This window comes from Xenopus tropicalis, chromosome 5, assembly GCF_000004195.4.
Source record: "Xenopus tropicalis strain Nigerian chromosome 5, UCB_Xtro_10.0, whole genome shotgun sequence".
Classification (NCBI taxonomy): Eukaryota; Metazoa; Chordata; class Amphibia; order Anura; family Pipidae; genus Xenopus; species Xenopus tropicalis.
The window spans coordinates 55,613,062-55,638,173 of record NC_030681.2 but is presented as its reverse complement, the minus strand read 5'-3'; the positions used below and the strand labels follow the sequence as shown (position 1 = coordinate 55,638,173).

Here is a 25,112-nt window from a genome sequence, read left to right as displayed (position 1 = left end):
GTACATATGTATAGATAAGCACAGTTAGGATGATTTGAAACACTCTGTTTTGAACCTGGTAATAAAGTCTCAAACTGAACCACACTGGCTGCTGTTTTAAATAAGTTTCTAAGTGAATGATGGAAGCTGGTTCCTATGGCAATTGCAACTAATTAATAAAACATTGGGGGGCCATTGTGTCTGACTTAAAATGCATGTGCGCTTTGTGTGTCTGATGCTGCCATTCCAGTGAATTTTTGCTGGAAATAACAAAATGACTTTGCTTTACAGTGGATGAAACCAGAAAGTGTTGGTTGGTGAGGCTTATTATAACAGTGGGTGGGGGTGGTAATTGTGGGTTTAGCTTATTTTTGGCACACCACTTGTAGCGTGCATAGCATCTCTCCACCTTTTTCATCTCAATTCAAGCACTGCAAATAGGTGGTGGATGACTTGTGACATTATATTTTACATGTTTTTTTCTACAGTCCTAAATTTTTACTAGAGATGGATCTGTATTCTCATGGGGCACCACAGATAGCTCTTGTTGGGTACATATGAATAAACTAAATCACAGATAGGCCTGGCTCTTTCATTTCGTCAATTAATGATAAGTGATATACACAGTTTATTTCCATACTTGACATCTGAGGTAAAATGAAGGGGGTGAAGCTTATTACTGTGGTGGCAGAACCAAGAAATGTATTAGCAGAACAAGTGTGCATAGATTTACATTGATTTGGATGTGTTATTTAATGATGCTTGTAGTGGTTTGTTTTTTTTACAGATGCCTGTAGCTAAGTAGGGTAGTTTATGATCATTTGTACTTGTGGAAATGCAAGACAGGGACCTTGCATCCTCTCTCTCTCTCTGTAAGATATGAATTTTATTTTAACTCATTCATTCAATAATTCAGCATTTACAGAGTAAGAGTATACAAACATAGCAGTTTACAAATAAAAAATATCTTACTGAAGCAGAAACAAATTGCTGCAACTGACTGCTTTAGACAGTGAGCTGTGTGGTGAAAGAGGTCCTGTCAGTCTTAATATTGGCAGATAATGTGTAGTGAAAATCATTAAAAAAAGTAATGACTATGTGTGGGAGAAGAGTAAGAGATACTTAAAGGAGGTCATAAGGGTTTGTGTTTTAAGGCTTAGAGGCTCTGGGAATGTTTAGGGGATTCCATAGTATCGGTGTAGTACATGGGGAGACCTGGATGCTGGAGGATGCTGAGCATGACTGCATATTTAATAAGTCTGCTATGCAAAGACAGCAGTTTGCTTGTACAAATACACGCTGAATATTGTATTTACAGATCTGGCAGAGTAAATCTGATCAAAGCATTAGTGCATGTTTGGGTTTACAAAGGATTTGGCAGTAAAACAAATCTCCGTTTTGGTTTAAATTGGTGTCTGCTTCAGAACTTTGCATGTGTATTTTTGCATTAAAGACAGCATTTGAAAAATGTATTCAGGAACACAAGATAGATGTATTGCCTAGTAACAACCTTCCCATTAGTGGTCCGAAATAACTACCAATGACATGACAATGCTATGAATTGAGCAGGGCTCTCTTTACCTACAGGTAAAGGTATAGGTTGCATTTTTGTATGCAATCAGTATACACCCATTTATTGTACAGCTCTGTAGAATATGCTGTTGGCCCTTTTTAAATATGTGTTGATAATAATAATAAAATATAAAGGGGTAGTTCATCTAATATAAGTATGTTATAAAATAGGCAATTCTAAGCACCTTTTTAATTGGTCATTCGTTTTTATGGTTTTTGAATATTTAGAATCTTTCTTCTATTTCCAGCAGCCAAAAAACTATATGGCTAAAATGTTGTTGCTATTGTTACTTTTTATTACTTATTGTTCTATACAGGTCTTGTTTAAACCAGTGCCTGGTTACTAGGAGCAATTTGGACCCTAGCAACCAAATAGTTGCTAAAATTTCAAATTGAAGAGCTGTTAAAAAAAAAAAGATAAATGTTACTAATAAAACAAACAGCACACTAGTTTATTGCATGTATTTAATTATGTTTGTAATCAGTGAAACAAATTATAAAATATTACATTAAAATAAATGTGCATGTACATTTTCTCTTGGATTCTAAAATGAATCATTTATGAGTTAATAGCGAGGGAACATTGGGTCAATTTTCTCAGCCCAAGCCATTAGTCCGCCTTGAACATCTTTCACTACGAATAAATCTACCTCGTTTCCAAATATTTCCTGCAGTATTTTCACGGCTATTTGGGAATCATTTCCGAGTTTGCAAATGGTTATCACTGGAAAAGAGAATGACAAAAGTCACTGAAAGAGAACCTGGAAGTGCTGTATCAAACCTTCCTGATGTAACTGGACACATTTATACAATCCTACCAAACATCATAATTATTGCGGAACTCCCATTATCCCTATTTTAGAAAGTAGCAGGCAGTGGCAAATGGATGGGTGGGGGTTGAAGAAGATCTAAAACAGATGAAGCCAAGTCCATTGCCCACCACAGCAATTATATACTGATTCATGCATTGCCATGTAATATGTTTTAAATTGTCTACATATGGAGACTGAGACCATCATATATGCTAAGGTTCTTCAGTTGTTTCCATAGGTTCATAAAATAAACTTCCTTCCCATATAATCCCCTATCATAAATTGGGCAAAATAGGTAAAGTTTGTAGCAAATTAAAGCACCAGTAAAATAAGGCAACAGAAAGTACAGGAAAGTGATGTTTAGGCCACTGAGAATCAGCCCAATGTATTTGTGATTAACCCTTTATCAAGGGCAGTTGATAAAAGCTTAATAGTTAGAAACAATGTAAATCACTATAAATGTATAACATTTATTCTGCAATTCCGTGCCTCAAATCCCAACTGTTAACTGTATGCTAGACCCTTGAAACCAGGCAGCAGTTTGGAAATTAGAATTCATAGGTAAGGGCCTAAAATAAAGATAAGCAAAATTATATAAGAACAGAAATAACACTGAACATTCACAGCTAATCTGCCTTTTTGGTTGGCAAGATCCTGACAACCTGATATTATATACATCTACCACATGGGAAAAGGCAGAATAGGAATTCTAAATCAAAAACCCTACATGTGCCGCAAGTCAAGTATATACATGAATACTGTAATAAATGTAAGAAAAATACCTTGATTCATTTCCCTTTGCCTTTCTAAACTTCCTTACCCCATTATTACTCATTACACAAAGGCTGCCCAGGTGCAGTAACCCAAAGCAACCTATAAGATGTTTGCCTTTAAAGGAAAACTATACCCCAGAATAAATACTTAGCCAACATATATGTGGTTATATTATTTTAAGTGACTTATTAAGGATCTCACCAAACTGGAATATATATATCAGTAAATATTGCCCTTGTACATCCTTTTCCTTGATCCACCATTTAGTGATGGGCTGTGTGCTCCCTCAGAGATCACATGACCAGAAATAATGTAGCTCTAACTGTAACAGGAAGAAGTGTGGGAGAAAAAGACAAAGCTCTGTCCATTAATTGGCTAATGTGACCCAGCATGTATGTGTGCCTTGGCTTGTTTGTGTGCCCTGTGAATCCTAAAATCCCAGAATAATTTTATAATTCTTAAAACGGCAATTTTCTATTTAGGATTAGCCAATAGCATATACTACTTAAAAAGGATATTTTAATGAAAATGGTTTATTTAGATGAAGAGGATGTTACATATGAGCTTGTTTATTTACTATATTTTTATAGTACATAGTTTTCCTTTAAACAACTGGCCAGTAAGTGCTTTCTGCTGACTGGTTGCATTAAGTTACTAGACTGGTATCATATTTTGCTCCTTTTATTACATAAAATTGGTTAGTGTGGTCTGAATGTTTAGCTAAGTTGGATGCATGTGACCTTAGCTGGAATGAAAAGTCAACCAAATTAAGTGCTAAGAAATGTTATAGTGACCTGTATTACTTACCTGTTTTTTCTACCCTATTTCCTGTATTTATTAATTCAGCGATTTTTGTCCTGAGGAAACTGATCCATTTTTCATTTTTCTGTTCCAGACCTTTTAAAGGTATATCTTAACAACATTTATAGAAAATACAACCTTGTAAAGAATGATATGCAAATAAGCAAGCCAATGATAATACTTTATATCTACATTTACTAAGGCACAAGTTAAAGAGCAACTACCCTAGATATTTGCAGGTATCAACTTTATTTACACAGTCTTATTTGAACGCCTCATTATCACACCTTCTTCCATGTACAGGTATCGGATCCGTTATCATGAAACATCATGAATTATAGGAAGGCCATCTCCCATAGACTACATTTTAATAAAAGAATTCAAATAAAAAAAAATTTATCCCTGTAATTACAAAACAGTACATTGTGTTTATTTCATAAATCAGACCCATAACCATTTGATTGCATTTAGGGTTGCCACTTTTTTTCTGGTGAAGTCCTGACAGGGATGCAGATTATGGGGGTGATTTAGGAACGTTTGAGATTTTTTTTCCAATTACAATACTAATTATGATTCAATAACTCTGTCTGATATTTATTAAGTACAAAAAAAAAAAAAAACCTCAAACTCAAATGTAAAACTTCTAAAGGCTTGCAGGTTTATGTAGAAGTCAATGGGAGTTATCCTAGGCAAAGTCAAGCCATATTTTCAATTCGAGATTTTCGAGCTTTATTCGAGTTTATAATTTCAATATACTCGATATAAACTTGATACTTGATATTTGAGTTTTTTTTATTTGACCTAGTTTTTGATATTACTATTAAGCAAGCATTCAAAGTTTATTCGAATTAGAAAAACACTCTCCAATTCACAAACTCGAAAATTGATAAATAAGCCCATTTGTTGGGCACAACTGTGACCTCAGGGGGCGGGACTATGAAAAGGCAAACTGCCACTGGTTGATTGCCGCATCATTCTATTCAAAGTCTTATCAGAATCTTCTAATTTGGAAACCCAGACAGCCCTTTCAAAAACCGGACACGTTGCAACCCTAATTACATGTGCTAATGCAAGCTGAAGAACTTTGTGTAAAGGATACGAATAGAATGAGGTAGCTGGCAAATATCAACTTCAGGTTGTGGACGAACATCAATGAGGATATGAGGAATGTGGTCATCCAGAAGTCTTTTATATTCCTGGAAATGGAAATGTACTATTAAAAAAAATAACCTTATATAATTAACAAAAAAATGTTTGCATTTTGCACACTTTCTTTTAATTATTGCCTTTTTTCAGTGACAGCCCAAAAACTAATATGAATGTCATATTACAACTACTCTTATCTATCTATATTTTCCACAAAGTTCAAAACTCATGGAGAGAGAGCAGACTTAACAGCTCGTTCAGCTGTTGCACACAAAATGCACCAACTACACTGGGACATAAGTGTTTACAAAAGTTGGCCAGAGCTACTACATGCATTAACATTTGAACCACAAAGCAATGTATGGTTACACATTTGCCATAGTATATAAAGCATAAAAAAGCAAAATTAAAGAGTTCAGCTTGGGGTATAGGGGAAATTTTAAGACACACTTGGAAATAAGGTTATTGGCTACTTCCCATGGAGTATCTGTATTTCCCTGAAAACAGGCAGGCCACAGAGAGAAAATGCAATTTAATCAACTAAAGAGTCATTAACATTGATTTATACAAATACATAAAAACACCTGTATGTAAATACAAATAATAGGACTTTGCATTGATAAATTATTAAATAGAGATTTTGTGATATTTCTATATTACTTAATATCACTGCATAAATAGTGGTGGAATTATATCAAAGGCTTCTAATAATATATATTTTAAATGGAGATCTATAACTGTACTGAGAAACTAGAGCCCTGCACAATAATCAACTCAGGCTATTTTGCCACTGGCAGTTGATAGAGCATGTATATCATCTCGGACCCTTTCCTTTTTAGCTTACTGCTTTACTGAACTCCTAACCAACTGTACAGGTACTCCTATGATAAGTGATGACATGGATACACAGAGCAACCTTTTCTCCTTTCACACATGCACAGGCAGGACAACCAATGTTACCAGGCACAGGTTGAAAGCACATTTCTCTGTTTCTTGTTTCACCACACTTGGTGTTACACTGGACTTGAAAAGTGTTACAAATTAAATCAAAGTGTTACAAACTAAAACGATTTTCCTGTCTAAAGAAAGGTCCCTAGAAAGCACTGGCCTAGCCATACATTTTACATTATTGCCCTGGATGATATATAGCTAATAATTTACATAAGATCAATAAATCCTGTTAAAGCTTATTTGTATGTATGATATAGGCAGGGCTGGATTTTCCATTAGGCACTTTAGGTACTTGAGGGCCTGTGCATAGGGCGGCAGTCTTTAGGGGGTGGCAGTGCAAATAGTATCTTTTTTTTTTTTTTGAGTTTTGTGGACTACCTGGCTTTCGAGATAAAACTGGTGACAGACTGTATCGGGGGGGAAGCGGGGGCTGAGGAGTGGTGGAGCAGCCATTTTGTCTCCTCCTGAGACTCCTGTGCAGCTATTCTCCTAACAAGCTGCCTTTGGATGAAACAGCAGGTGCAATGTGGTGCTCACTCTGCAATCCACTGATCATGTCTGTTGATTGCAGCCAGACTTACTTCAGAGATCTATCGCGGGCGACTAACTCGCACCATGGGACATTATCCTTAGGGGCTGATTTACTAACCCACGAATCCGACCCGAATTGGAAAAGTTCCGACTTGAAAACGAACATTTTGCGACTTTTTCGTATGTTTTGCGATTTTTTCGTATTCTTTACGAATTTTTCGTTACCAATACGATTTTTGCGTAAAAACGCGAGTTTTTCGTATCCATTACGAAAGTTGCGTAAAAAGTTGCGCATTTTTCATAGCGTTAAAACTTACGCGAAAAGTTGCGCATTTTTCGTAGCGTTAAGAATCCGAAAAAATCGCAAAACATACGAAAAAATCGCAAAATACCGATCATTACGAAAAAAACGCAATCGGACTCCATTCGACCCGTTCGTGGGTAAGTAAATCAGCCCCTTAGTCTTTCTATAAGTAAAAAAACAGTCACTAAATGATTTCAGAATACTCTAAGAGGTATTCAAAGTGGATCTGAAAAGTGTCAACAAATAATTTAAGGGAAAGGACTTATCCAATGCTATTCAACATAAGCTTGGCCATAGTAGCTGTTAAATGTAGAAGCTTGTCCCACTAAGATGAACAAGCTTTAAAACTGTTAGTAATCATTCACCTGCTCTCACAGACACCTGGCTTCTACTTTTAGACTATCAGATGTTCAGTATCCTGTTAATATGAATGCATTAAGTGTAATTAAGTGTAAACCATCTGGTAGTTATTCGATATATAATTTATAATTATATTCTGTAATAAAAGCGTAAATTCATTTTTGTGACTTTAGTCCTAGACCACTGGATTTTGCTCAGTTTTATATTCAGCCATATATTTTTGGAGCAGTCCATATACAACTGAATTAAAAAAATAACGTATACTGTGTGGATTACATTATTTATGGTCCTTTACCTCAACTGAAAGCCTTTCATCCCTTGACAGCAAACTCAACATTCTGCACTGAAAGTGGAAGCAGATATAAATATTAAAATATATACGGAAAATTATGACAATAACACAACATATAGGAATTTTTGGAACCTTATCTGAAGCAGATGAGCCACAGAATGCCTCATAATCTTGAAGAATAGCAGTTTCTGCAGAATTACTACAAGCTGCACAATCATTCTGTTTCCCACGAATCTTGATATTTCTGAAACGTCCTTCCAGTGCATCAAACATCAACAAAACACCACTATAGGATGCTGAAAATTTAAGTTAAGGGTACTGCCAGTAAAATGAATGTTTTGCCAGCTTAATTTATGTAGAAGTTACCTTTATTCTATGTTCAGTGTGATTCATAAAAGACTAACAGCAAAGCTCTTGTTTTTACTGGACACCAGAGGGCTGGAAAATTTCTTTCTGCTTTATTACTATTTAAATAGGAACTGTTAATATATAAAAATCCTCTAATTTCAACATTGTATTACAGATATTTGTATATCCCAGATATCATCTGGGATATCTGTATATAAATTCATAAGAAAGACCAGTGGTAATTTTTTTGAGAAACTGATTTAAAACAGATGATAGTAAAGAGCTGTACTCCTACAAACATGGTGATTTTGTATTACTTACTGTTAAATCCTCTCTCTCTTAAGAAGTCTGTGGGATTCAGGGACCATGGGGTATAGCATCCACCACTAGGAGGCAGGACACTGAAGAAGAGGAAGAAGAGACTCCTCCTCCCTGCTGCTATACCCCTCACTACTTCCTGATCACTTCAGTTTTGTAAAACAGAGAGGTGGAAGAAAATGCTTAACTATGTACAAGTAAAGAAAGAAAAACCTTAATGGAGACAAGGGCAGCAGCAGAGACTTTCCAGGTAGGTACCCCTGTGTCAGACAGACTTCTTAAGAGAAAAGGTAACAGTAATACAAAATCACCTTCTCTCTTACAAGTGTCTGTGGGACACAGGGACCATAGGGACATAACAAAGAAGTCCCCCCAAAGATAGGAGGGAGAAAGCAAGGCCAGCACATTTAGTGAACTGCTGCCTGCAGCACCTTCCTTCTGAAATGAGTGTTGGATGCTGCAAACACCTCAAATCTGTAAAACTTGGTGAATGACTTGAGGACCACGTAGCGGCCCTGCACACTTGTTCTGTGGAGGCTTGGTTCCTGAATGCCCAGGAAGTGCTGATACCCCTGGTGGAATTAGCTGTTAATCGCAGGGTTGTAGACTTCCCTTGCGCAATGCAAGCCTTGTGAATAGCCTTTCCTGATCTATCTGGAGATGGTGGCTTCGGAAGCCGGGGAGCCCTTGTTGGGTCCTGATGGAGGATAAGGAGGGCCGTAGAGGATCGTAATTCCTTGGTGCTGCCCCTCTCCTGAGTGGAGAATAAGTAGGCCCAGAATGGATATGCTCTGCCCCCCCCCCGGTTCCTGCCTCCCCTGCTGTGGAGAGCTTACTGTCCTGATTGTCGGCACTGCAATGTCCCTGTGCCCCGTTCGTTGAGATGCTCCCAATGTTGGACAGCAAGTGACAAGATTTCCATGCAGGTGATTCTGATGGCACGTAAAGGATGTTGCATCAAGCAGAAGAGCGTGAGCGAACAAGAAGGCTGAATATCGCATGATCTTCATAGATCAAATCGCAAAGGATTCGGCATGAAAATTGATGCGGACTTGCCAGAGCAGGAGGAACTCCTGTACTGCGGTGCCAGTGGTGAGAAGGAGCACCAGCATAGAAAGACTTCCCAGGCCGCATTTCCTGGGATGGATCAGCAGCAGGACATCAGGTTAACAGGATAACCCCTAGACAGTGGAAGGTGAGGCAGCTAGGTGAGGAGGGCAGAGGACAGGAGCTGTGGTTAAGGGTGGATGGTAGTACCTACCCATTTGCTGGTATGCTGTGCAACATCTGACTTCCCTTGTGTGGGAGCCAGGTATTTAGCAATAGATGGCTCCTGAAAGGAATTGTTCAATACAGCACCAGCGATCCCACAAAGGCGGAAGCCACTATAAGACATAATCCTAAAAGGAGACAAGTCTGTTCTGTCTCTTTGAGGAAACTAAAAAAAACTGTTTTAAAGGAAGTAGTGAGGGGCAAAGCAGCAGGGAGAAGGAGTCTCCTCTTCTTCTTCTTTAGTGTGCCCAAAAAAAAAAAGTTGGGATGCTGTGTCAAATATTAATTAAAACAGTTAATATAAAAGTCCAGACTGTAATTGCTTTTTTTATTATAACTGGATCCTATAGAACAAAGTATATGGTTAAAGGAATACTGTCATGAGAAAACATGTTTTTTTTCAAAATGGATTAGTTAATAGAACTTCTCCAGCAGAATCTGAAATCTGTTTTTCAAAAGCACAAACAGATTTTTTAATATTTAATTTTGATAGTTCACATGGGGGTAGCCATATTCATAATTTCCAAGGGTGCCACAGCCATGTGACCTGTGCTCTAATAAACTTTAGTCGCACTTTACTGCTGAGCTGTAAGTTGAAGTTTTATCACCCCCCTCCCAGCAGCCGATCAGCAGAACAATGGGAAGGGACCAAAATAGCAGCTCCCAGTAGATATCAGAATAGCACTCAATAGTAAGAAATCCTCGTCCGGCTTGGGACTCCTCCATGGGAGTAGGAGAAACAATAGGTTACCTAAAAGCAGTTCTAATGTGTAGCGCTGGCTCCTTCTGAAAGCTCATAATCAGGCACAATGCACTGAGATGGCGTCTACACACCAATATTATAGCTAAAAAAAAAACATTTTTTGGTTCAAGAATAAAAGTATAAATGGCAGAGTGAATTATTTGCTATGTAAACAGTGTAATTTAGAAATAAAAAGTACACCACTTTAAAATCCCTTTAAAGTAGAAATGTAATATAAACACACTGTATCAAACTTACCATTGACTGCATAGTATAGTGTATTGCATAGTATAATTGTATAGTAATGAGCATTGGCTATCCTGAAAGGATACGGACCATTCCAGAAGCAATCTTCAGTACTTCTAAAGCTTGCAAAGAACCAATTATTCCAGGTACTAAAAAGTAAAGAAAACAGCTGTAACGTATTCTTAAATGCTATTATCTTATTTTGTTATAACATAATGATTCTTGATTCACTGTATATAGAATTCTAAAGTTATACAGAACACTTTTTATACTGAATTCACACACTGGGCCAGATTTAATACGATGAGAAAAGCTTATCTCCAGATGCAATTCAATAAGAATAACTTATATCACTGTTTATGACATGAAAACTCTAATAAAGTTTATGGGAAAAACTGATTTAGAAAAAAAATTTTTTTCTCCTTAACTGAATCTCACTCATAAGTTTTTACGTGATAAACCATAAAATAACATTTTCTTATCAAATGGAATGTGGACCATTTTTCTGAACAGATTTTTGTGCTCGGTAATTTTATTGTGTGCATAAATTTACACCACGTGGTCTCAGTTTTAATTTATTTTAGAAGAATCAGAATTACTATGTTATGCAGTACATACACAAGGAAAAAAGGAGAAACAATACAAACCTATGCCAAGAACACCACCATCAGCACAGTTAGTAACGGTTTCGGAAGGAGGCGGCTTTGGAAATAAGCATCTGTAACATGGACCTTGTTGATAATTATACACTGTGAGCTTTAAAATACAAATCAAATAATGTATTAAGCCTTTATAAAATACATGGTTATTGATGTAATGTATATTAATTGAGCCTTGTACTCCCTACAATGTAAAATACTGGGCCTTCATTAAATAGAATGAATTTCCCTGTGCATAAGAAGAAGCAAAGCAAATCATTATCTGAGACATATCTATGCAAGAAAGCGCAAATGAATAACACTTTTACATAATACAGTAAATCAGCATTTTAAATGATCTCCCCAGTAGGTGCTGGAGGGGGTCGCATTATTTGACTGTCTTTATTGTAAATGCTTCCTATGCTGCATTTCAGATGAGGATTTGTTACTGTTGTCAATAGTTTTAAACGGATTATAAATATAAATTTGAAATAATAATGTCACTTCCTTTACCAAGCCTTTCTTTATAATTTATGGCATCCATTTGCTGAATGAATTGTTTGTCCATCTTTAAAATCTACTTATTTCTGTGCATTTTTTGTCTAGCTAATAATTTAAACAAGCAAAATTATGTGAGCTTACTTTACATATATTTCAAATTGCATTCTTGTAAGTGATAACTGTGGTTGGCATTGCATCAGTTGTCTGGCAGGAACATTTGATTAACCAATGGCAGCCAATGGCAGTTATTTATTCATTTTAACATCTGGACGTCCAAATTAAACCCTTTCACAAACTTAGAGACTTTTCCCCTACCCATAACCCTTCTGTGTGTTTTGGAAAGTGAGCAATGATAATATTAGGACTAAGGCCCTCTCATCTGGAAGCAGCATTTATGTTTTGTGGGTGAGACTAGGTTCTTAGAATTAAATAATTACTACAATCATAACTTGGACCCCTTAAACTAATTCTCTGGATTTTTGGTCTCAGGCCATGAATTTGCATTATAAAAGCTCATATATCAGGGTATAACCAGATACAACAGAAAGTAAAATCTGTATGTAGATAGTATATGAATATGAAAATGAACACTATTGTAAAAAATATCTTCAACTAGACACATAATTTACTTCCAGGGAGGAAGTGCAAATTTTCATTGTCTGGTGTTACTAGTCTTACAACAATATAATGTATCTCACCTTCAGGCATCTAAGTACATGAGAAGCAAAAATACAAAATCTTTAAATGCATACCAAAAATATTGTAATCATTCCCTAATTTATAACATACCTGCCCTTCCCACCTGAGAGCACTGGCAGATACAAGTGGTTTTCCAGCCAAAACACAAGCATCATTAACCAAATATCGTGTTGGAACATTATCAGAACAATCCGCAATGATGTCATATGTGACAAAAATGATTAAGAAAAAAAACTAATTTTTAAATTCTTACTTGATGTGTATATCTGCTTTGCCAAATAAACACATTATGTGATTTTACTGAGAATAAATACAACAATCATTTCAGACATGTTGAAAGACAATTAAGCTCACCTAGGGGCAGATTTATCAAAACGTGAGTTTAGAGCTTAATACATCAATACTCATACATGTTCTATACATTCCTATGTGATTTTATCAAAGTAAGAGTTCACGATTTGATAAACACCTTCTTAAAATAATGAACAGAAGTGGGTGACCCTAAGTCACATTCATTGACAATCAATACTATTGGCAGAGACTAACATTTTAGAATTGATAAAACATAATGTAAGTTTTGTGCAAATATTCTCTCTTTCTTCTCTGTTGTTGCTAACACCTCAGAAACCTTCTAATGGATTCTGTATTTACTCCAGAAGCAGGTCAATAATTTGTCATTTAAGGGCCTGACAAGGAGGCCATAAGGAAAAATAAACATCAAAAAACACATGCTGCTTGAGAACCTCCTGTTGGAGAGCTCCACATTAGGCCATTACATTAGACTAAGGAAGAAACAGTTGCACACAAAAGGTTCTACATGGTCTTCAGCTGTCAGTATCTGCAAATTTGTGTACACAATTTGCAAGGAATTTTAGCTTTGTAATTGCACCCCTTTCTCTTTTTGCCATTTATAAATATTTATGTCTTAATATATTCATATGGGTAAGTGCGAGGATTTCTTTGTCTTAATAAATTTTGTGGTCACACTCTCATTCCATCCCTGCTTAATAATAAAATTGTTCAGTGGTAAGCACAACTTTCCCTTTTGCTAAAGTTTATACAGAAGCAGTGGCCAACTCCACGTTGTAAACTCTATCATTCCTGCTTCTGGTGAATATTGTGGGGTCCAAAAAACAGACTACCATTAGTGAGTTTTAACTTTGGAAAGCTAGTTGCACGTAAATGTCTAAGTGCTACATAGTATAATATAACTGAAGACATACCGGACATGCACAGACAAGTACTTACTGTATTTGTGCTACAGTGTGTTTGAAATACAGAAGAGTAAAATGCAGGATTCAACAAGAGCTTATGCCTTTTTGCAGGATGTGGGTATGTTCCAAAGTTTGCTACAGGTCTAGTCACCTACAACAAACCAATCTGGTAGCATTTACTGGTAGCCTGCTTACACTTGGGCAAACTTGGCATCTTTACTACATTCCCCCGTGTGTCATGTGAAATACGATAACAAAAAAGTTATAATTTCAGATTTTGCTAAATTTTGTCTTAGAAGCCTGTAATCAGGCAAATAAAAAAGTATACAGATTTGGTCTTATAAGTCTCTGGATTTATATGCACTAACTGTATAAAATTTTACATTTATGTTCTTCCATTTTAACAACTCTTTGACAGCTAGAAATACATTTTGAATATTTAGGGCAATGTTAACTACTGATCAAACTAGTTAATTACTTTGGTACATTATTTTTGCGGTTTAGGATCCAATACCATGTGCAATCATTGCATTGGATTTGCTTTTATTTAGCCACAAGTGAAGTTGGGAACTAACGTGTGCGGGACTGGACTTGGCCCACAGTTGGCGTTACTTACAATTTATCCCACAGGTGTTATTTGCATTCAGGTCAGGGCTCTTGCAGACCAGTCACATACTCTGTAATGTGCTGGGGGAAACAATGGTGCAAATCAAATAATTCTGCCACTCCTATGTAAGCAAAAAGGTCCTTGTTTTGTGACACAAGTAGGACGCATGGGCAGCAAGAATAACATTGCATGCTCCAGCCCTAGTTTCCTTTCAATGCAAAACAACTTCAGGTCATAATTCCTCCTGCACCAAGCTTTACAGTAGATATTCAGAAGATGTGCGTTCACTGTCCAATGGCAGTGACCTTTGCACCACTCAAACTGACTTTTGGTATTGCACATGGCAATGGTTTTATTTGCCTCTAATCACCCATAAAAACCCAATGTATCCTATTAATAGTTCTTGTGCTGAATTTGTAACTCACCAGTGCATGTTCCGTCGTCATTTTAAACAGAATGAATGGATACTTTATGTATGAATAAATGTGGACAGTGGACAAAAAAACCCAAAACATTTTCCCTTAAAAATAGGTCTTATTTGCAACCATAGTAAATTATAAGATAATTGATCGTACCATGCTTGCCATACAGTATGTTAACAATACAGTGAGTAATGGACTTTTTTTTAAAACTTTTATATATAATCCTACTGAAAAGGATATTGTCGAATAATCTGCAGACCATTTTCAGGGTTTAAACTCATGTGATAAGGAAGATAGATCACCGATGAGTTCAACCTAAAAGTAGAAACAAAAGGAATTCAATCAATGCCAGTTTGCATGCATTTTGTATTAATGCAAGAGCAGGTGAGGATAAAGAAAAAAAGCAGCTTAAAGGGACAGTATGCCCCCTTTTGTAACATTAGTTCTGTGAACAGGGCTTGTACTAACCACACTTTTTGCCCATTGTTTTAAATATGTATATGTACAATGAAACACTAAAGGTGGCCATACACGTGGCGATCCGACGATGTTTCGTGCGACCATCGGTCGCACGAAACATCGTAAGATCCGCCACACACCATTCAGGACTGAATCGGCAGGTAAGGAGGTAGAAACAATAGGATTTCTACCTCCTTCTGCCGATTCAGCTCTGAAGGGAGAATTTTGGTCAGGCGCCTTCTATGGCGCCCGATCAAAATTTTCAAACTTGTCCGATCGGCGAGTCGTCCGATATCGGCAGCTTCCTGCGATATCGGTCAACTCGCCGACATGCCATACACGCACCGATTATCGTACGAAACGAGGTTTCGTACGATAATATCGGTGCGTGTATGGCCACCTTAAGAGGCCAATTTATTAAAGTACGATTGCTCTGAATACAACTAATTTTAATTTTTTCGTACTGCGCGTATTTTCTGCAACTTTTTCGTACTTTGCGACAAAATTGTCGCCCCGAGTAAGAAAGTTTCGGATTCATTCAAGCTTCGGTATCGTGACTTTCCTTGGGCCAGGTTGGAGCTGCAGAGTGCCATTGATTCATATGGGAGGCTTCCAAAATCATGCACAGAAGGATCAAAGTCAGAAAGGTTTTTCCACCGTTCATGATTGCTCAGATACGAAAATGTTGTGACTTTCAGATCGCCAATATGATATTATCATGACTAATACGATTTTTTCGTAAGATTTTCGTGATATTTGCAATCATCAGAAATGATCATATTCAATCTGAATTTTACCCATTTTGGGATTCAAACTCGTTCCCTATTTATGCTCGAACCTACAGGCTTGAATGAGTTTTATAAGTCACACTGGGTCTGTGCCTTATTATTTATGCAGCTTTCATTTATTTTTCCTGAGTGGGCATTTGTTGGAAAATAAAATTCAACAGCATTTAGGTGCTTTTTTATTTATTCATTTTTTAAACAAAAGCCTGCTTGGAAGTTACCAAGCCTGCCTGGAAGTTGGAAGATATCGGCCCCAAAACCCAGCGTGAGTTAGCAAACTCACACAAGGTTTCAATCATGATTGTAAGAGCACTATGAAGAGCAAAATCTGGGTTGGTGCTTTTGTTAGGGCAACATCACATCTGCTATAAACAAGGGATTCTCTTCCTTCTCTTGTCTGTCTTCTGAATCTCGGGGCAGGCACATGCACAGTAGAGTGAAAAAGCCGTCTCTTTTGTTAAAGTTAGACTTTTCACTCTACTGAGCATGCGCAAAGACAGAAGAAGGAAGAGGATCGCTCTCTCTCAGCTACCTGGGGCTGGTACAGTTTTTTCCTAATAGAAGCAACAGCCCAGGGTATAAGGTAAGCAACTACAATCGCTAGGGGGGTTAGAGGGAGGGAGGGGGCTGCCTACGTGCCTCCCATACCCACACCTCATGAATATAGTGCTACTGAACACAGACAGCACTTTATTCATAGAGGTTGAAACATGCAGCATTTTTTCTTTGTCCAGGCCAGGGAGTTTTGTTTGGCACTGGCATATCCTAAAATCTTCTACATACCATGCTGCAGATCATGTTCAATCTTTTCTTTTTATCTTACAAATGTGTATTGTAATTTTAGCCTTCAAGACCTAAAGTTTAGCAGAAGCCATCTTAAAGAATTCAGACTACCATCTACAAACCTCAAAGCCAATAAAGTAAACTACTGGTCTCCCAGATTCCCACGTCCTCTTCAAGGGAATGTTCACCTTTTGCAAGTCCTACTAGAGTGTTAGGACTTCACAAAAGAATAGCTTCATCCACTACATTAATTTTGTTTTAAAAATGGCTTCTTTATGGATTAAAAACAATCACTTACCCAATTCAAGTTTAGCACTAATGCAGAGATCAGCAGTAGGGAGAAAAAGTGCATCAGTCAGCAAGAGAGAGGAGAAAAGAATTACTGCTAATGTATGATTGCTCTTCTTTCCTCTACAAATGATTGGGTTGGCTGACTGCCATGTGCAGAATGCAAGCACTTTATATACTCCCTACTACGGTCTCTGCTTTTGGTAGTGTACGAGGGGAAAGACCCTCTCCTTCTGTGGGAGATGGCATCTTTGAGGATACAGTAAGTGGCAATTAAAAAGCCTCATATATATAAAGAAGCATTTTTGAAAACTGGAATTGGTAAAGTTCTTCTAAGTATTTCCTCTTTGGTAAGACTTTCCAAAAGGTGAACACCTCCTGTAAAGTCTTCTGATACAATCCTCCTGCTCTTAGGAAACCTGCTTATCCTATATTATTGTTTTTATCAAAAGATAATTTACAAAATACTTCTGCTAATGTTCAAAGCCTTTCACTCTTCTGTACCTCACTATATCTGTTTATATATCTACCCTTCTATTCCTCTGTAAGAACTTTCCCACACGCTCTTTGAAACAAAACTCATATTCTACTATATTCTAGTATGATATCCTTTTTTTGACTACTAAATAGTAAGATTTTTTAACTGTCCTGTTTGTACAATACCTTTTCATAAACAGGTAGTGCTATACAAACATATACATGCATAAGAAAAACCTACTGGCATAGAGAAAAACATCATTTGACAGCCAATAATGAGAAGGGGTTGTACACATGCTTTCTGATTCCCAGATTCCACCAGAACCCATACAGTGGTTAAAATTATTTTGCATTTTCATCACTTCTGTGAAAGGCAGATACCTTCCAACAAGTTGTTGTTAGGATGTAAGTTATAGACCACAGATTCCTGCAAACACATACAGTATTACTAATATGCATCCTGCTATATTCAGGTGAACCGTTCACGTAAAACAGTCTATGGAGGCAGTTTGAGCCTAGGTAGCAGCAACACTTCTGCAAAATAATTTTAGAGTAATGCAAATTATTGACTGACTTGAGCAGTTATTATTTAAACTACAGGCTACATTAAATTTGTGCAATATGGCCACACAAGGATGTCCAAACTGACCAAAGTCTATACCATTGCTCTTAAGAGATGTAGGGATTTTGTAAGTCTGTGTTACACTAGATTTTCGGCCAGTCACACAAATTTTAACACACATTTTATCAAAGTTTAACTTTGATGTGATGCGCCAGAGTATGGAATTGAGAGGGGAGGCACATCTGCAGAAACAATGGAATACGTTATACTGGAAATGGTGACTTTATAGTAAATGTTCAGTTTTTGATTAAGGCTATATTTACTGTTTTTTAATTAGCAAGTACGCAACTGAAATTTCAGTTAGGCAAAGGGTTGGAGTGTCAAAGGTATGACCCCTCAAGCTATGAGTGAGCCTGAGGCTATGCTTCTAACGTCTTTTGCTTTTGCACCAATCTGTATATGGCCGCAAAATGATGCATTACTCTACATACTGAGCATTTTTAACATTTTCAAATAAGTTTGCCTAAGGGCAGTCTTTCACAAGTAGATATTTCATCTGACTTAAGAGGTCAGAAACTGTTAGGGTTATCAGTCCATAAAATTTACATTCATGCCTTTGCTCAGGCCTTTTATAGGAAGATGACAGGGAACTGTGGCTCTTTCAATTTTAACATTGGCTGATGTCCCATTTACTTGATGAGAATGTCCTCAACAAATGACAGGCAGTAATCTAATACATGCTGGAAGATCAGTGAAAGCAGGAATGGTTGGGAATAAGACTGGGTTTATCATAAACATTTTGAGCCTTTCACTATGGTGAAAAAATATATTCTACACCATAGGAGTTTTATTTAAAAAATCTGCCTAAAAGTAAACATTTTTAAATACACAGGAAGCTTTAACATTGATTGCTAGCCAACTGTTAGTGAATAACTCCCCCTTCAGGCAAACCACCAGTTCATACATAAGCCACACATAAGATGGTAAAACATACTTCTGTAACGTTTTCACAATAGACACAGATTTTGGCATTCCTAGCCTGTTTTCACCATGCAGAACTTGTCGATGAAGATTACTCATTTCAACCACATCATAATCGAGCAACCCCAAACGACCTGTGCAGAAATAAATTTAATCAGCAGTCATTCATAATTTTATTTGGTAACAAGAAAACATAATTATTTGTTGCCATTTCGAAACTACTATACTAACTGATGAGTTTGGGGAACAGGGGTCCCAGGATACTGGGGCAAATATATTGGGGTTATGTGCCTGGCAACTACACCTATTTTGAGACAATTACAATGAATATCAGGAGGGATTTTGTAGAAAATACAGAGCATAACAGACAAATGAGTAAAAAAAATACCTTATCTTGGCAAGGTAAAATCTCAAACACCAACATAAAGAAACAGTATAACCCCTTATTTAGAATGAGTTTATTGGATTGTGCTGAATATACTTTTGTCCTACTATATTAATCATGAAAAACCTATGGGTTTTTAAAAAGTATTTCTTTGCCTAAACAGGGCACATGGGAAAAGTAAAACTTCTCTAATGTTTGTCCTTGCGAGGCAGATGATGCCTAGATAGTCCCCCAACACAAAACAGTCACAACAAAGGGATTGTATACAGGTATTTATGAGAGTATATACAGTCATGGCCCAAATTGTTGGCACCCCAGAAATATTTATCACAGACAAGTATTGCAGTAACACGTTTTGCTATACACATGTTTATTCTCTTTGTGTGTATTGGAACAAAACAAAAAAAAAAAAAAAAAAAGGGAGGAAAAAAAGCAAATTGGACATAATGTCACACAAAACTCCAAAAATGGGCTGGATAAAATGATTGGCACCCTTAACTGAATTTTTGGTTGCACATGTGTTACTGGAATACTTTTCTGTGAGAAATACTTGATTTTCTGGAAAAATTTTTGGGGTGCCAACAATTTGGGCCATGACTGTATAATATACAATGGATTTGGGGGTATTTATAAGAGTATATATAATAATCTCTTCTTTAGAGAAACAGAAATAAAATAAGACATTAAAAAAGGCAGTTTAATGTGAACATAAGGTACAACACATATAGAACAGTTACATAAAAATATCAGTACATTATTATTTAATCTCTCATTGGAATTAGGCAAGAGTGCATTAGGAATTTAAGTATCAAGACATAAAAAGTATTTCTATTGTATATCATCAATTTTCTAGCACTAACAAAAAACATACCTATTCCAGATGCTGCTAAGTACTGTGCTACAGGACAGCCTAGGCCTCCACATCCTATGACCAACACAGAGACTTTTGAAAGATTTAGTTGACCTAAAGTGGAAAGGCACAACATAAACATTAAGGCCAAAGTGTAGTCAGTATTCACAGTTTAAATCTTCAGGCAAATAGAATGTTTTACAGATACAAATAAAATTTAATCAAACAAAATATATTAAGCTTATATGAAGCTTACTATAAAGTAAGCCTTGGGACACAGACCCACCATCACTGCTGGAATTGACCTGAGACTTTCAGTGCTAGTTAGTTATTTTAAAAGAGATAGCTCATATTCTAGGCAAAGAGAGCCCCCGAAAAGATGTGTAAGATTTAACTTTCAATCAAATTCTAATTCTGACTGCTGCATATAGGAGAAAGATTGCTGGGAGGAAGATACAGAATTTCAAACTGAGAATATTTTGAAAATTTCTTATTTCCATAAGATCATATGTCCCCTTTAAAGGAAAGTCTCAATCACTAGGGGTGCCAAATGTTAGGCACTTATCTGATACCCCAGTCACTGCTCCTGTAAGCAGTAATTTGCACCGACCCGGGATTCTTCTCAGCCTGAGCAATGTGGATTGATCCTGCTTTTTTCAGTTCCCTGGGGCCGACGCATGCATAGTACAAAGAAAACGCTGGCTTTTTTTTTTGGCTTTTCACTCTAAGAGCATGCATGCCCAAGCAAAGAAATAATCAGGAATGGATCACTCCATGGTGCTTAATGTATGTATGTATGTATATCTTTATTTATAAAGCGCTACTTATATACGCAGCGCTGTACAGTAGAATACATTAATTTAATGAAGAGTACTTTAGGCTGGTGCAGTTTTTTGCTAACAGGAGTTAGTAGTAATCCAAATTTAGAAACAACCATTACTACTTCAATAAGGCTTATCCTGGATTTGGGATGTATATCCTACCACATTTTCGACTGGGGCACCAAAGTGACCAAATCTCCCTGCCAGACTCAAAACACAAGCTAGTGCTAGGCAATGAAAAGTGCTTGACAAGTGACATTGCCAATGCTTTCAAACATTTAGCAACCCCACAATTGGCTTACATGGGCTGGTGCGGTGGGGACATATTGCTGGGACATCTGTAGTTATACCCATGCATAAGTTCACAGTAAGGAGTAATTCAAAGTACAAAATAGACTGTATAAAATAATGATTCACCTTGAGTCTGTATAAAAATCATCATCATCATAACATGCATTGTTGTCGGCAACAAAACCGGCTCAGAATTGTGATCCAATATCTCACCCTCCAAAAGTCTTTTCTAAGTTTACTATTTTTAAGCGGCTCAAACTGTCACAATACTGCATACTGCATTTTTTTTCCCTGAACAACTGCATTTGTGAGTTCTTTTATATGAAGACAGGTACTAAGTACCTTCTACTTACCTTGAACACCAAACTCTGGCAAAACAAGTTGCCTGCTGTACCGTAATATGTCTGGGTTAGTAAGAGAGCTCTTGTTGAGTTCTGGCAAAATTTCATCTGCCCCATGTGATTCAGGCAGAGAGTAGGATTTAACCTAAAGAAGCAAATACAATTTGCATGACCAAGTAGAATCAGAAAATGAATTAATTGATGAAATGATTTTAGTAAGTCTAAACCATATCTGCATTCTTGGGATTTCAAGGCTTATTTAAATCCTGAGTTTGTTCCGAGAAAAATGTTTTACTAATTATCGTCAGGAGTAGTTACAGCAATACCAATGACACATTTGTAATACTATATTGGTCAAAAATTCTTACCTGAACCCCCCCCCATTTAGCTGAATAGGAAATATGCTATGCCAAATGCATACAATATATGCCTGCCTGCATTAACATTCAAAACAAGGGTGGAAATTTTTGGTGGGGTCACATCCCGATTCAGATGCCTATGATTGATGGTGTAATCTGTCCAAAATCAAGTGCATTTATTGCACAATTCTAAATACAATAGTCAGACTATACATCTGTAGTGGTGCTGTTATGCTTGCAACAATTCTGCATATTAATATAGTATGTCTTTGGCAGAGCACATCATATTTCCAGTCCAACTGAATGTGTTTCAGGTAAGAATGTTTTGTCATTTGCATTGCTGCAACTAACCCTGATGATTATACATTAGTAAAATCCTTTCCTCTGAACAAACTTGTGAAAAAAACGTTTTTTTTTACCATGGGAGAACAGGGCTCAAAAGGACACTATGCATATTTATTGCTTCTGCAAACCATAGTTTTGTTTGGTCTGTTTAAAATAAGTAAGCTTGCTTTAATCAACCATCGGCCTATTTCATAATGTATAATAGTTTCATAATGTATTATCAAAAGGATGATTTTATAAGTGTATTGACTACAGAGGAAAAATGTTTAGAGCAAAACAAATATACAGATAAACAGCAATTTAGTTGATTAACATTTATATAACTTACAATATCACTGCATGAATGCATGTCAGAATAAAGAGACTAATGGCAAATAAATCACTAAAGCATAATATTGGTACCTCATTGCCCTTTAAATGAGGCAGTTTATCGACGGAAGAACCAGTACATGTAATCTGTGAATCAATTCCATCCATTCCGGACATCAAGTCAGTTACAGGACCAGTCTAGCCAGAAACCAGCAAGTCCTGTCAGTTACTGAAAGAGCCACAGAAATGGATTATAAACCAGGGGAGTGAAAATGTGTGTTCTGTTAATTTCCACAGTCACCTACCCCCCCCCCCCTTTTATTTTAAGAAAGTATTTATGAAGTTACAGTCTGATCTGCTTCAGACAGTGTTACTGTAGCAGCAAGGTCCGAGCCTCAGCCACATGTCTGTGTGTATGAGAGATGCCAGAATGGAGTTGCTTTCAGGGTAGTGATGTCACAGCCATGTGACCAAGATGTGGGATGGAACCATGATGTCATGTAGGGGAGTGTCTAAGCTGATATTTCCTGCTATGTAATGGCACCATGTGACAGCTTTGGGATGGGTGTAACTGTTCCCTGTCCAGAGAAGGGGGGAAGATGTAGAATGCCAGAAAGGTATAGCATGGAACAAAGTAGGGCTTTGCGGGGATCTCATCAGGGAAGTTCAATACAGCTCTGGAAGCACACTGTGATAAGCACAGAGCTCCATGGAATGGTAGTCATTTATTCAGGACTACTAGAGCACTGTGATATGTACAGGACACACAAAAATTAATGCATATTCTTCAACATGCAATCATTTGGCATTTGAGTTGCAGGCTTGAGTGCATCTAAACACATCAGCTATTTGAATCCATTGGGCCCGAATCACTAAAGTCCGAAATAAGGAGTGCTATTTATAGCATGCGTTAAAAATCTTATCACTTCTTATTTTTCGCTCGATTCACTAAAAGGACACTTGTCATAATTAAGAAGCGATGTTCTTGGCGTTATTTATCTTGCAACGACATATTTTCAAGCAACGTGCTGTGTAATATGTTGTGCGCTGCGTAATATATTGCTTGAAAATATGTCGTCGCAAGATAAATAACGCCAAGAACATCGCTTCTTAATTATGACAAGTGTCCTTTTAGTGAATCGAGCGAAAAATAAGAAGTGATAAGATTTTTAACGCATGCTATAAATAGCACTCCTTATTTCGGACTTAAGTGAATCGGGCCCAAAAATTCCTGATTGTACTCATACGTATACAGAGTTTCACTGCATTTTTTAGAAACAACATTCTGCATTTTTTGTGCTTGATGTATGTACACAGAATAAAAGTATCATATACAAATATACTTAGCTGTTTAGAGTGCCATGAATTATATTTGACCACTGTTTACTGCCTTCATGTATTCAATTGATATAGCATATTTATGTGGTCCAAGCTGTCAGATGTGACATCCTATCCATTTAGATAGGATTGTACCCATATCCAAGAGAGGCTTCAGGCCAGTTCTTTTGGGGTTTAAGAAACAAACATTTGGTTGGGACTCCCTCACAACAGAAATAAATACATGAGAAATAAATTACTCATGCTGATAAATATCTCCAAATCTTACCCCAAATGGCCTTCACAGTGGGATTTAGGTGTATCCAGCAGAGCAAATAAGCACATAATCCCACATGCCACCCTAACTGGCCTTCAGACTGCTCCAGATTGCTTATAACAAAGTTACATAAATAAAGAACTGGTGTAAGTTTCCCTTCTATATCTCCTGAGGTATGCAGTAGAACAAATAAGCACTTGCCACAAACTTTAAATGGTCTTCAGGATGACTTTGTCTTAGCTCATATAAAGGTTACAAATATATAGACCAGTGGTGCAACAGTAAGCACAGCAAAGGAAAAAGCCCAGCTTCATTAGACTGCACATCTGGGCTTGGAACTTTACAAAGAATCCCTGGAAAATTAATCAAAGTTGGTGGCACAGGAAGGTACCCATGATTGGTGTGTTTTTAAAACAAGGTCCAACAATTATTAACAATTATATTCAGTGTGTGTGTCTGTGTGTGTGGGTGATAAGTGAATATAACTGTCCTTGTCCGTTAAAAACCTAAGGCCATCCACATATTGAGACTCCCACTAGCAGACACCTATTAATGGGTGGCACTGCACTACCCCAGCAGCATGATTACTGAGCGCCTTCACCTGCAGCATCCTACCAGTTCTGCCCAGATGGGTTCACACTGCACTACTCCAGCAGCCCTGAACAGATCGTGCAGTCTTTGACCCGTACACATTACAATTCTCTCGGCTAGCAGCTCTATCCATACATTGAGCTCCTAAGTGTCCTACCTATATCACAATGCGCTTCTTTGCACTTCTTGCAAATTCTCCTTTCTGTAGTGCTGCACCTTTGTGGCATAATAATTACCATAATTCTGCATTCAACCCCCCCACTTCCTTCTCTTAGTAGGCAGCAGCTAACTTTCTTTAGACGGTCACTTGGGGAAACGACATGGGCAGCCCATAAGAATGATGGAGGATGGTTGACGTATGA

At 37.1% G+C, this 25,112-nt stretch overlaps 1 protein-coding gene across 3 annotated transcripts; it reads right to left on the bottom strand.

Moving 5' to 3' along the window:
- Positions 1 to 1,999: 1,999 nt before the first annotated feature.
- On the bottom strand, positions 2,000 to 25,087 carry mocs3 (molybdenum cofactor synthesis 3). 3 transcript variants are annotated; one of them, XM_031902250.1, is made up of 14 exons: positions 24,987 to 25,087; positions 22,659 to 22,794; positions 21,565 to 21,697; positions 20,121 to 20,213; positions 18,878 to 18,998; positions 14,770 to 14,844; positions 12,377 to 12,494; positions 11,096 to 11,204; positions 10,535 to 10,597; positions 7,655 to 7,818; positions 7,526 to 7,573; positions 5,038 to 5,134; positions 3,945 to 4,049; positions 2,000 to 2,275 (listed from the first exon to the last, which is right to left on the bottom strand). In XM_031902250.1, the coding sequence occupies exons 2-14, from the start codon at positions 22,740 to 22,742 to the stop codon at positions 2,118 to 2,120; spliced, it is 1,368 nt and encodes a 455-aa protein (XP_031758110.1). In that variant the 5' UTR covers positions 22,743 to 22,794; positions 24,987 to 25,087; the 3' UTR covers positions 2,000 to 2,117. The 3 variants fall into 3 exon arrangements, with proteins under 3 accessions (XP_031758110.1, XP_031758108.1, XP_031758109.1); XM_031902248.1 differs by having other exon boundaries at positions 24,908 to 24,997; XM_031902249.1 differs by lacking the exon at positions 24,987 to 25,087 and adding an exon at positions 22,913 to 23,065.
- Between the last annotated feature and the right edge of the window lie 25 nt (positions 25,088 to 25,112).

Excerpts from the sequence above, each read along its gene's own strand:
- mocs3 (XM_031902250.1), bottom strand. The coding sequence starts at position 22,742 with ATGTCCGGAATGGATGGAATTGATTCACAGATTACATGTACTGGTTCT. Across the intron at positions 11,205-12,376 it reads CTCTCAGGTGGGAAGGGCAG|CTCACAGTGTATAATTATCA; the intron begins GTATGTTATAAA and ends TGTATTTTAAAG. Across the intron at positions 7,819-10,534 it reads GATTGCTTCTGGAATGGTCC|CATCCTATAGTGGTGTTTTG; the intron begins GTATCCTTTCAG and ends TTAAATTTTCAG.